This window comes from Bufo bufo, chromosome 10, assembly GCF_905171765.1.
Source record: "Bufo bufo chromosome 10, aBufBuf1.1, whole genome shotgun sequence".
In the NCBI taxonomy this organism is placed as follows: Eukaryota; Metazoa; Chordata; class Amphibia; order Anura; family Bufonidae; genus Bufo; species Bufo bufo.
Window position 1 is genome coordinate 103,722,673 of NC_053398.1, and position 13,373 is coordinate 103,736,045.

The 13,373-nt window shown below is 41.8% G+C and overlaps 1 protein-coding gene across 1 annotated transcript in view; it reads right to left on the reverse strand.

Moving 5' to 3' along the window:
- The window catches only part of LOC120980069 (5-hydroxytryptamine receptor 3A-like), a 31,882-nt gene extending 25,114 nt beyond the window's left edge, over nucleotides 1-6,768 (reverse strand). Inside the window, exons 1-3 of the mRNA XM_040408937.1 lie at nucleotides 6,732-6,768; nucleotides 2,023-2,183; nucleotides 630-674 (exon numbers count right to left, since the gene is read on the reverse strand). Coding sequence (XP_040264871.1) covers nucleotides 630-674; nucleotides 2,023-2,183; nucleotides 6,732-6,768 — 243 coding nt within the window. The remainder of the gene's footprint in view (nucleotides 1-629; nucleotides 675-2,022; nucleotides 2,184-6,731) is intronic.
- Nucleotides 6,769-13,373: the final 6,605 nt, after the last annotated feature.

Genomic DNA, 13,373 nt, shown 5'->3' on the forward strand with positions numbered 1-13,373 from the left:
CTCTACAAAGAGAGAGCACATGAAGGGAATAAATTGTGCATATGCCTATTTAAATAGGAGTTCGGCCCAGTGCAAGCCTCTTCAACTCATCTGTTGTCATTGCCATAGAGCCAGTCATGACATCACAGAGCCTTCAGTGCTCCTCAGTAGTCCAAAAAAGATAGAGGACCACCCCACAGCTGGTGGAAATGCAGAGTTGTTAAGCAGAGGTATCAGTGGACATAGCCTTGAGACTTTTGTCCATTTAGTGCATGAGTACATGATCGCACAAAGTCTCCAGTGTAGGGCGTGAAAGAGAAGAGAAACAGAGGACATGAAGACCACAAGAGCTGAGGGGACTTTCTTTGGAAGTCTGCAATTTGTAGGAAATGGAGTGATACCAGTCCCCAAATATGCTGTAGCAGGACAGTTACCGTGTGATATAATAGACAGCAGATTCAATACCATCCTCCAACCAGAGTAGAACAACTTGTTCCATTTAAGGTGAGACAGTAGAACTTTGTGTTTTATATTAGGTGGAATGTTATCTGATCCTTTAATCTGTTTTGAATATCACCCATAAAACGAGTCACTTCTTTTCTGGAGGCTGTTTACTTAGTAAAGTCACATAGCATTAACAAAAGTCTTACCACTTCCAAGTCCATCAAAGTTGTCATTATTTGTAGTTTTTCGTCCTGCAAAACAATTGATAAATATATACTGTCTTTATCCATTGAATGAGTTCTGAAGGAAGGGCTGAAGATACTATTTTTGGTGTGGTCACAGTAGAGTCACAACTTCAAGAAGCCAGATTTTAATCATCAGTCAATGCTTGTTTTACTAGTATTCTTACCCTCTAGCATGATCACATATGAGCCTGAGGAAAGTCCCTACATTAAAGGACCTTTCTTGGAATTTTATTTTATAATATCTACTGAACTTATCTACTGAACTTACAAGCTGACATTACAAATTGTTTGTATTTTAAGTAGTCACATAGAAATAAGAATTAGCAGGGCACTGAGACATGTCACAAGATCATGAAATAGATCCAAGAACATATGATAAAATTGACATTGTCCAAGTTAATTTCCAGCTCTTAACCCCCCACAAAGTGTCTTTGAAGTAGTTAAAATAGTTGAAGAAGGACCAATTCTCAGCTTAAAGGGGTTGTTAAATTTTTGTTGAAAAAAGGGCAGGGAAGCTATTAGAATAATAAAGAAAACTTATACTCACCTTTTCGAAGACCCTCCATTGCACCACTCTGCTCCCATCCTTCAAACCAGGCTTTGTTCTCCTGACAACAGCATTATGGTTCCCGTACACCACATGGGACCGGTGCAGCCAATCACTGCCCTATACCATTGAGGCCAGTGATTGGCTGGCATGTTTGGTATATAGTGATGAGCATCAGTGGTCATATTCAAATTCGTGATATTTCACAAATATTTTGTAGAATATTCGCAAATTCGAATATTCGCTATATTCTACATTCTTTTTTTTTTTACTCGAAAATCGGCAAGATAAGTCAACAATAGACAATCACAGTCTGCTTAAAGGGAGTCTGTCACCACATTTGAGCCTATTAGACAGATCCAATAGCGTTATATGTGCCACCCAGAAGTTTAAAACGGTACCTTTGTTGCATATACCGGAGTCTTGTTTCAGCCAAAAATGAACTTTGTAGGTTCTGTAAATGCGCCCTCTCAAGTGCCCAGGGCGGCGTCTCAATCTTCCGAGCCCAAGACCGGACCTCCCCAACGGCTCATAACCCCGCCCTCCGTGTGCCTCTGCCCGCCCGTTTACTCTCCTCCTCTCTCCTTTTCCACTGCGCCAAAACATGACATCATATCTACAGCAGCAGGCATGATCAGAGTGGTGGCGTGGAAATGGAGGGAGTTTGGAAAGGACATACGTTTTTTTTTTTTCAAATAACAGTATTCTAATAGCATCCCTGTCATGAAGCAACATAGGTGAACTTTAGCTAGGGTTCATATATGTAACTATATAGCATTATACTGGGTCACATTGTATATACTGTACCATATCCAGGACTGCTCTGAAGGTCATATCCACTGATACAATTGTAGGTTCACGCCAGTCTTTGACAGGTCTGATATTCACAAGGCGAGGGGACTGCTCCAGGACACCAATGCTGTCCGTCACATTGTAATATCCACATATGTCTTGGCCACATGTCATAGCTGTTAGAAGGTCCAAATGTATTATGATCAGATACTACAAGCTGCATAGCCCTATTAACCAGTACAACATGATTGATAACATACTTTAAGAAATCCCAAAGGAAGTTCACTAGTCAGAAGGGGCGTGCAAACTCATAGCCCACCTTACTTGTCACTACTGATGCTGGGGCCATTGGCCCTTAATGACCCCCAATACCATAATTGTTGTTTGATCCAATGGAAAGGCATTGGTTGGAAAGTATACAGTATTTGGGCACTGTATGATTTTGTGTACCTTGAAGATTGGGAGCTATATGGTACCCCATAAGAAACAAGGCATCAACAGAAGGTACTGCAGAGGGAACCATCCAACTTAAGGCTGGCCCTGGATCAGATGTCACTAAGAACAGGCGAGTAGAATAAAAAACCTAAATAATAAAAACCTAAAAGCATGTCCATACAAACACGGAGGGATTCATGGTCCTCAAAACAGATCAGCAGTGACAGGTAATACAAGAAAACGAAAATCACTCAATGAAGTCCTCCTAGAAATGTCATCTCTCACTCCTGAATAAAAAGACTCCTTTATTCCACTATGTTGCTCAACCTTTTGTGTCAATTTATTACGGTGGGTTTTCCAGTACAATGGTATTTATATAAACGTTTTCAGCCACACGGTCTTTATCAGAGGAACTGGATAGGCCGCACCGGGGTTCTGTGGGGATGTAAGGGCTCCAGGTGCTGCGCCACTGCTACAGTATATACCGGGCCTGGAGCCCTAACATCCCCACAGAACCCCGGTGTGGCCCATCCAGTTCTTCTGATCAAGGCCATGTGGCCGAAAACGTTTATATAAATACCAATTTTACTGGAAAACCCACCGTAATAAATTGACACGATACGTTGAGCAACACAGTGGAATACAGGAGTCTTTTTATTTATTGATATTGGCTTGGGAACCATCTCCTGACATCCACGAAACCTCCATTAAATCTCTCACCCCTAGACATGATCACTGGGTCGGCATACAGCATAGTATCCAGGGACAGACTGAGAACTGGAAAAAATACTAAAAGTGGCCCCATTTTGTAGTCGGGTCCAAATTGATGGAAGGCAGGGTCAAAACATGTAGGCCGGGCCAGCAATACCATATTGTGGCACGTTATACCACCCCAACAGAGCCAAATAACTCAGTCCATCACAAAATACTGCCGTCAGCACAAAATATATCCCCAAAAACTTCCACTGGCCGGTTGTGAGGACGGCTGAGGCGGCCCCCTGGGCATTGGCCCACCGGGAAATTTCCCTGTAAGGTCTGTGGCCAATCTGCCCCTGATAGTACCCAAACAGGTAGTGTAAAAGCAGGAAAAGTTTTATGATTTTTATCTTAGACCAGTTATGAATTTTTAGATTATATTTTTAGGACATCATGTAGATTATTGTTTTGCTAGGCCTACAATTATACTTACCTAATTTTGGATTTGCAACTTGGCAGTGATGTCTAACCTCCGGCAATCCAGCTGTGGTGAAACTACGACTCCCAGCATGCTCCATTCATTTCTATAGAGTTCTGAGAACAGCCTAGCAAGTGTGCATCTTGGGAGTTGTAGTTTTACCACAGCTGGAGTGCCGGAGCTTAGCCATTACAGGCCTAATGTTAGTTTATACTGTTCTTCTAGAGTTAGAGTCATAAAAACTATTGTTCTTTATGATCCATTCTGATTGTATTATGTGAGCATCGGGTACGTATAGATCACGGATTGTTTGTATCCTGCAATTATATTCTTGCTTGGAAGCCTCTCTATAGGATATTATCTATTTCATTTAATCACTTTATGTGAATACTACATTTTTATTACTATCAAGGTATTCTAGGTCTATAGTTATACCCGCTTGATTTATATCCTGGGTGTACAACTATATCAGCTTGATTTATATCGAAATTTGGATTTGCAATTTAGCCTAGGGTCAGACCACACTGCAGTTTTAGAGTTAGATTCACAATAGTCATCTCTTATGGTTTGTTTTGTCTGCATTATCAGAGCACTAAAGATATAAATCATTGACTGTATCCTGCATTCATATTGTTGCGCTTGGCTTTTTTCGGACGTTCCATATAAATAAATCAATAGGGCACAGCGCAAGCGCGGCCACAGCTGCATTAACCTGTATGAGACTGCCAGAAACAGCTGAGCAAGCGCTCTTCTATTTTCCGAACTTCCATAGAAATAAATGAAGGGAACAAGTGTAGCTGTTCTATGTTCACTTTGTGGGTCCCGTTCTAGAGGTGTGGGTACCAAAGGTGTTTTCAGAACTCCATAGAAATGAATGGAGCATTCTGGGAGTCGTAGTTTCACCGCAGCTGGAGTGCCGGAGGTTAGCCATCGCTGTCCTAGAGATATGTCGCCAATGTCTGTGATAAGACAACCCTTTTAAGGACGCAGTGTTTGATCAAGAGACTTCTTTGTTATTAATCAGCGCACCTCTATGCAGACCATCTGGCTGACTTGCTGTTACGTGAATTGTTACATATTTCAGCGTGACACCGATCAATCCATAGTTAACATAAATAGCTATATTTTTAATCATTCTATTTGCCCTATCTGCATAGAATTCATATTTATTATACAAAGAGCTACAATATGGGAGAGGGCCCCTCTTTGGTTGCCGCTGGACTAAGAATATTCAGACCAGATTTCATTCGTATTTTATTATTAGTTTCGTTTTTATTCATCTTTATTTGTGATTTTACATTTTAATTTGATTGTGTTAAAGGGTTTCTACCACCTCATTTGGACCTAATTAGCTGTCAGACACTAGCGATCTGCTAGGGTCTGCTCTACCCAACCATCCTATTCTAAGACCTGTGTGTGCTATGCAAATGAGCCTCTAGGTGCTATGTGTTGCCAGCCTCCATCTCATCCATCGGCAGAATTCTCGCGCCTGCGCGGTGTGCGTCTGTATTCGGCGCAGGCGCAGTGACTGTCTGAACGCTCCCTGCCCCGGCATCTCCACTGCGCCTGCGCCGATTACATCAGAGTGCTCCGATGAACAGACGACGCCCGGCCAGTCAGACAGCCACTGCGCCTGCGCTGAATACAGATGCACACGGCGCAGGCGCGAGAATTCGGTCGATGGATGAGATGGAGGCTGGCAATCTAGAGGAGATGGGCGGGCTTGACGGACGAGCGGGGCGGAATAATGGGTGAGTAGACGGAGCCTCTAGGTGCTGAAAAGACGCCCACATAGCACCTAGAGGCTCATTTGCATAGCAATAAAAGTTGTTTTTTAGTGTAACGAATTCACACACAGGTCTTAGAATAGCATGGTTAGGTAGAGCAGAAACTAGCGGATCGCTAGTGTCTGACAGCTAATTAGGTCCAAATGAGGTGGTAGAAACCCTTTAATATCTATTACCTATTCTACTACCTTTTATACCATCATGTTATATTGTGCCATATCTCTGTCATTTATACCTTTTGGTGTACACTTCTCAATTTTTTTTATATGATTGATTTATATCTTTTTTGCTGTTTTAATCTAGCACTTGTAATAACAGTCCTTCTCATCCACCCTGAGCCGACTGAATATTTTATTTAAAAGCAGGAAAATCAACATACAATAAATACATAGAATAAGCAGAAAGATTTCAGAGAAGGCAACCAAGAGGGTTCAAGCCTGTAGAGGAGACAAGAATACCCACAAATATATATAGGATCTACTAAGAAAAGAAAGGTAAAGAAACAAGTGTGGCTGACATTTATCAAAACTGCTGCTAAGGAAAACTGGCCATGCAATTGGTAGCGGTGGTCGTGCTTGCACACTATAGGAAAAGGAGCAGGCCTCTATGGTGGCCACTATTTTCCTATAGTGTGCAAGCACGACCACCGTTGCTGGATTGCAGGGTGGTCGTAACCATGGCACCAAGAAGCGTATAATGCGACTGAAAAATTAAATATTCCACAGTTTTAAAGCCAGCAACTGGATCTGAATACTTGTGCAATTGCATGTAATTAAAAATTTAGCATTGCCACTGAGTTATTCACTGAAATCTATCTGTATAGCGCCACCTGCTGTTTTCCCTTTTTCTAAATTCTCTGTCCTGCTCACTAAGGTTGACATACATACTCAGTTCCATCTTTCAACTGCCATTCAGCTTTTTGAGGAGGCCTCCTAGCAGCTTATCAAGCAAGTCCATTGTCTAGCAGCTGTGCTTGGTATTGCAGATCTGGGCCATTGACTTGAATGGGACTAAGCTACACCTAGGCCAGGTGACCAATCACCAGTGCACCAAAGCCTCCTCAAATAGCTGATCAGTAGGGGTGCCGGGTGTCAGACCCCTGTTGGTCTGATATTAATGACCTATCCTGAGGTCAATATCAGAATCACAGAAAACCCCTTTAAAATATTAATAGTCTAATGATAGCTTTACTAAAGGTAGAACTTTCTTCCAGATATGGCACCATTCTTGTCCATGAGCTGTGCATGGTATTGCAGCTCCATAATGGATTTGCAATGTGTTATACTTACAAGTGGTGTCACATAAGCTATTTGAAAAAGAACACTTACCGCAAAGAAGAAGCATAAGAAGAAGAACCCTCTGCATTTCATAAGCAGTCCTGAGCCCTAGAGACACCAGCTTCCTTCAGATCTCATTGATAATCTTGAAACCCTTGCCATGTCAAAATCCAGCAGTGGAACCGGACAAACAACTTCTGTGGGAGTACATGTTTCTCCACAAGAACAGGAATCTGAGGATGGAGCCTGGAGAAGCAGACCCATACAGCAGACTATATACTGGAGACAACACTAAAGCCGGCACTGTAGATTTATATAGTGTGTACTTACCTGGGAGTGGTGGAGACGAGGGAGGAGAAAGCACGGGAAGGTGGAACCGAGAAACGATAGCTACTCTAAATGCATTATTTCTTTTGTTAAAAGACAAGGTTAATTCAGATGGATTGAAAAAAGAACAAAGCAGAATGATGACATGGGTAAAGGGGATCCTGCTGCTAGATACTGTATGTCTCTATTCTGTCTCCATTTTAGAAACACAAAAACATCCAAAAATACAGAGAATCCAAAAATGACAGGAAATTTAGAGATAGGTTCCAAAAAGAATAAACAGCAATTCTCCAATAGTAATATGGACTCCGTGCCGACCCATCAGCAGGCAACAGACTCTTCTCCGATTCCTCATCACCCCCCCGCTCACCCACCTGCTCTGCTCTCTCATTTTTTACCCCTTATTTTCCCATTGAATTTATAAATCCAGCTTACTGACAAAAACTTCATAATACAGTTTTTAACCAAACCAGGGAAGTTAGAAGGGGAAATTCAATCAAAGTGACCTTCTGATATGTCATAGAACACAATGGTGAAATCTGTGATACTGGACCACCGCTGATTTCCAGAATAGAAGGGCCCCATAGGGAGCTCAAACCCCTTTAGACTTAGTGGAAATCTCCGACATCCAATGCTAGGTAAAGGGTCATTGATTTGAATGGTTCTTTGCTTAGATTATTAGATTAGATTTTCATTTACCTTAGATCAGGTATTGAGAAGGGCTTCAACATACACTATGTGACTCCATTTAACTGGCCATACATTTTAGATGTACAGTATGTCGGCCCACTGATTTTAGGGATTGGGAGACCATCTAATGTGTTAGGTTTCCTAACTCTCCCCCAATAGCAGATGGTGGGGGCATAAGGTTCAAACAATTGGAGTTCACGTGCCCATTCCTTTTGTTCTCAGGGAGGTAAGCCACTGCCAGAGATGTATGACAGCAGCTTTCTCCCCTTTCCCATTCACAACATATGCACGATCAACCAAACCGAGTGTGCATGTGCATGAGTGTACTGGGAGAGATAGGTATTGGCAGAACAAGAGTTTCACACTAGTGTTAAAGAGCTCTGGAAGGCAGTTCCCTGCCAGAGCTCTCTGGATCCGGGATTGCCAGACGCTACCTGATGCCCACCAGTCCCATTAACTATAATGGGGACCAGTGGAGATCCAGCCTCAACCTGGCAAATATGCCGAGAATCAGCTGGACAAAAATTGCTGCATGCAGCGGTACTTGTCCGACAGATTCTCTGCATTATTGCCGGGTTAGTCATGCCTGCTCCCCCTCACTCACTGAAGCCATGGCACCAGGAGTGAGATAGTTTGTGGATGCTCACTGCAGTCCTTGGTAGCCATTTGGCGCCGGTGGTGTCGTGGAGTGGGCCTGCTGTGTAACCTACACTCCCTGAAGTTTATGGTAGCCGTCATGGCACCTAACAGGTAGAATTTAGCGTAGGAACCCGTCTAACAGAGATCGCCTTGACGCTCGGCAGACGGGCTCAAATAATTTTGTACAAAACGATTTGCCAAGTATCTCGCACTTATAGTGTCGCACTTGTTATTATTATGCAATTTTGTACTCTATATTGCAGTTAATTGTCGCATTGCATGTTTCTGTCTTTCATTATTGCCGGGTTGCGGCAGGATCTCTGCCGGCCTCCATTATAGTTAAAGGGGTCAGCAATGCCATATCCAGAAAGCTCTGGCAGGGAACATCCTGCCAGGTCTCTTTAACACTGAAGTGAAACTAACATGTGTATGGCCAACATTAGGGGTGGACTTTAGAGTACTGCTAACTATGATCACGCTGCAACAGATTTTTTGCGCTTAGTTTTGGGGAATGTGAAGCAGAGGTTTTGTCCTACCAAGTCACAACTATGTTGTGGATGTGATACAATGCGTTGGCTGGGACAGGATGTGTGGTTCTATTGGATGACATTACATCCCATGTTACCATCTTGCTCTAGCCTTGATCAGACCTCCAGAATGTACTTAAAAGACAACTCGGATTTGGTGCACAGTTTTAAAGAGACTTTGATTAAATTCAATCTGGCCTGGTTACTGAATCTCCTAATACCACACACTGGACATTGCATCACTTTCAAGCACTGCCTTGCATCCCACTTGAGCATTAACATCAAGGGCACCCCCAAACTACCATCAGGTAGAGAGCCTGCAACTACAGGGAGTGCCCCAAGGGAATATACTGTTTGCTGCCCCTCCTTGACTGCATCAACCCCAGGGTGCGATGGCCTGAGGAAGTACACTATGACACAACATCATCATCAGGGCCACTACGACTACCATCCTCTGCTCCAGCTCCCCGATGGGCTTGCTGTACTTGGTTTGTGTCTTTGGCAGTGTGCAAGGCAGGAGTGCGGAAGCAGATGCAATGGCCATCGAATGGTGATGGAGTAATTGGTCTTAGAATAGAAGTAGTAGCATATCCAACAGTGTCGACTCACAGTTCCAAGCAAATCACTGTGCAATTCCTCCCCAATAACAACGTATGGATCACAGCAAAGATGGGGTTGTGGTACTCCTTTACTCTGTCTTTCTAAAGTCTCTCTGCAGTTCCTTGGGCACACAGGTACAGAATTAAGATAAAGCTAGTCAGACTCTCTCAAAGTGTGGAAGGCTGTGCTAGCAATGTTACACTTCACAGCAGCAAAGTCTCTTTCTGCTATAAATGACCATAATACCTTGGTGACTGACTGTAATGCACAGCCTTGTAGATTCTGGACTTTCTAATTTCTTTTCTCTCTTGAGCACTTTTGTAGTAGAGTAGCTCGCCTGGGTAGCTGTAGTCTCTGATACTGGAGCCTAGCTCTGAGGAACTCACACAACACAGCTCTTCCTCAGCTAAACACAGACTCTTAAATAACTCAAGTCCATCTCCTGGCGACCTAAAGGGGTTGAGTCACGGTGTTAACCATGACCTATCCATATAATGCTGTTGGGTATGCAAATTCAGCGAATCAGAACATTTAATGTAACAATTTAACATTACAATTTTTTGCAGTGACCCTATTTTAGGGTACTGTGGATGGGTGGGCAAAAGTTCCCACAGACACACTCCAAAATCTTGTAGAAAGCCTTCAAAGAAGAGTGGAGGCTGTGCTATCTACAAAAGGGGGGCCAAGTCAATATTAATGCCTATGGATTTGTAATGAAAGCTCCTGTAGGTGAAATGTATAGGTGTCTCAATACTTTTGTCCATATAATGTATATTGAAGGCAGAAGGCTTGGCAGTTCACATACTACTGTACCGTTGTATCCAGAGGCTATTTACTTACATAACCAGACAAATTTATTAACACTGTCCACTCCCCTCATCTGTGGGAACAGAGTGTTCAAAACGATCCTAGAACAAACTATGACGCGGACAAACTCTGTGAGAAAACATTATTTATTGAATTTGGGCTGTTTGTAAAACTGTACAAATTTACAGCGTAGTGCAAATAGGTCTTATTAGTGCATCAGATTCAAGTAGAGCTACAATGTATACAGCTACTAGTCACTACTATGGAGTATATACAGCAAAGAGCGAGGTACAGGTAATGGATATGGGAGGTGTAGTCTAAGCAGATATGAGGAAGTTGGCTACATTTCTATGACCACATAATGTATATAACATTTTAATACCATATTTTACCGATAGTCACAGAGAATACAGGGTGAAATGGTGAACACATAGGCGTCAGCCATGTTCATGTTCTTTCAAGTTCATTTAGAACAGACACCATGAAAATTATGAGCATTTGATAGCTAGCTTGTATACTGCTCCTGTTAGCTATGGAGCTTGTCACTGACCAGCTATCATTATATGCATACTGTAAAGTATGGGCATAGAGGACTTTTCTTCATATTTGTACTGAGTAAAAGTTGTACCAAGCAAAATTGTGTAGAATACACAGCTCTGACAGCAACCACCCTTATATTATCAGTATAGTAAGAAGGACAAAATAGATTGCTTGCTATTGACAGCAGCCATTTTTGTTAAGGCTCGAAAGTCTTGGTTAAGGTCCCATGTTTGGTAGATCTTTGGATGGGGGACACCAGCGCTTCTTTCCTGGAACATATCATTTGTGGCTACCATACCTTCTGTATGAAAGAATGCTTTCTCAGCTGGTAGAGGACATGGCAGACGGCTGCACCACTACGTATAGGCAACAAAAGCGTCATGTTCTAAAGAAAGTAGACCAGAAGCTCTGCAAAGATCTCCACATCACAGAACCTTTGGTAAATATATTTTTGAGTGACTGGAGACCAATTCTAACTTTGGCAATAATGTAATTTTTCAGTTTTTGCCCAGAGGGTTAAGTTCATACTGGGACTACCAGAAATAATTTCTTTGGACCACTAAGATCATTAGACTACCATGACTTCATTGTTTCTCAACGCTGAGATTTTATTGCATCAATCTCTTTGTTCTTCTTCCTGTCACCATGTAATCTTTGACTAATTTCTTGAAGCATTCCTTATAAATGTCTCAAGCAAGTCTACAGTGACACAACACAAACATAATGCAAGCGACTTTTTATGTCTATAAGGTGGACACATTCATAATTTGATTCCTAAACTGTAGCTAGATGGTAAAAAAAAAATCCTGACCTGATGGAGATGATCTCTTAAGACGTTAATGCACCAGTCCCATAAATATCAACGTATGGGTTATCTAAAGACCTCAAGCACTCAGCCCTTCAATGCACACTGGAAATTGCAATGCTTGCTTAGAGATATCAGACAAGCAAAATAAATATCAACTTTTTAATACAACACTACACCCCAAATCTTAGCATACATTGGTAAAAAGAAGAATCGGCATGTCGATTATACATCCATGTTTAGAGCTGCTAGGAATTTCATGACTATATGAATTATATGAGCGCGGACACTTATATGGACAATATGGGATTAAGCTGTGGGACTAGTGCATTAGACGCCTTTCATCATATGGTTAACGGAGATGGACAGGGAGTAAAAAAGACATAAATCTTTAAATCATAGGAAAGTTTAGCAAATCAAGTGTGATCCAATACGTGATGCCCTGGTTTTCAAGAAAGTGGAAGATGATAAGAAGTATGTATCTATGTATTGTAAGAAGCTACAGAGTACTTTCCATAGGTTTTTTCTAATAGCTGCATATTAAATTTTGACTCCACACTAAGCAGCATTAATTCTATCAGAAGTATCAAAGGTGGCATTGGAATAGGTGTAATTGATCTCTGTAGTAAAACAGAACCATAAAGATGACCAACGGTTGCCCTACCAAAAGAGTGACCTCTTCATGGCATGAATGCAGGTGAAATATATATGCCAGTTACAATGATACAATGTTCTTTATTGTGCTTGGCATGGAATGTCAGATGGCTAAATTCAAAATGGCTGCCATCAAGCTGAGTAGAACAGAGGTTTTAGGCTAGACTTCCTTTTAATAGATTGGTCTGATCCAAATGAATCCTGATGGATCCCGCTTTTAAGATTGGAGCCTGTAAGGCTTATGTTCGGATGCGGAATTATTCTAGCCTAAAAATGTTCTTTATCTTTCCTTTCGAACAATGTAGTTCTCAGTAACAGACCTCCATGCAATAGAAAAAAATCTAAATTATGGAAAAATGGCATATTACAAAGCATCATGCAGTCCATACAGGGGAACCGAGAGCAAACATGCCTTAAGCCTCATGGAAACAATATGTAAAAAGTGGAGGGATACATCAAGCTCTAGAATTTGGTTGTTATGAGTAACTGGCCAAAATTTTGTCTGCAATATGGGGTAACCAATTTGCCTCCACAACAGGAACAAATCAGAGTCCATGTATAATGTTCCCAGTGCACTCGACAATATGAAAGCTACACTTAGATTGGTTGCTAAACTCTCCCACTTTTGTTAACCCCACATACTTAGAAGTTGATTGCAGTTTGGAGATAGTTGAAATACATACACAATTCAAGTCAGTTATGGACAAGCTGTCCAGGAGGCAGTATGACAGGGGAGAAGATGACAAAGCAGCAAATTAACCCTTAGTAGTATAAACGGTGCCCTGGTGTTAAAGGGGTTAAGATACAGAATACCGTCATGTTACAAAGAAACCTAGAAATATATGAGATGGTTAAGTAATATATAAAAAGAACAAAGCTCAACTTTGTTTAAAAAATAAAACCCTCTACCTGACCTTTAAAAACATCAAAAAATTACCAGCGCTTCCCAGAATCTATAGCGGTTCACGGAGGGTAACTCATTACATTCAGCAATACCCTATTACCTTCCTTACCGGGGCAGAAGAAAGGAGCAATGAGGTCCAATGGGAACAGTGTTACTGCATAATAGGCCATAAACGTGTGGCATTAATCCCTCAAAAGCCA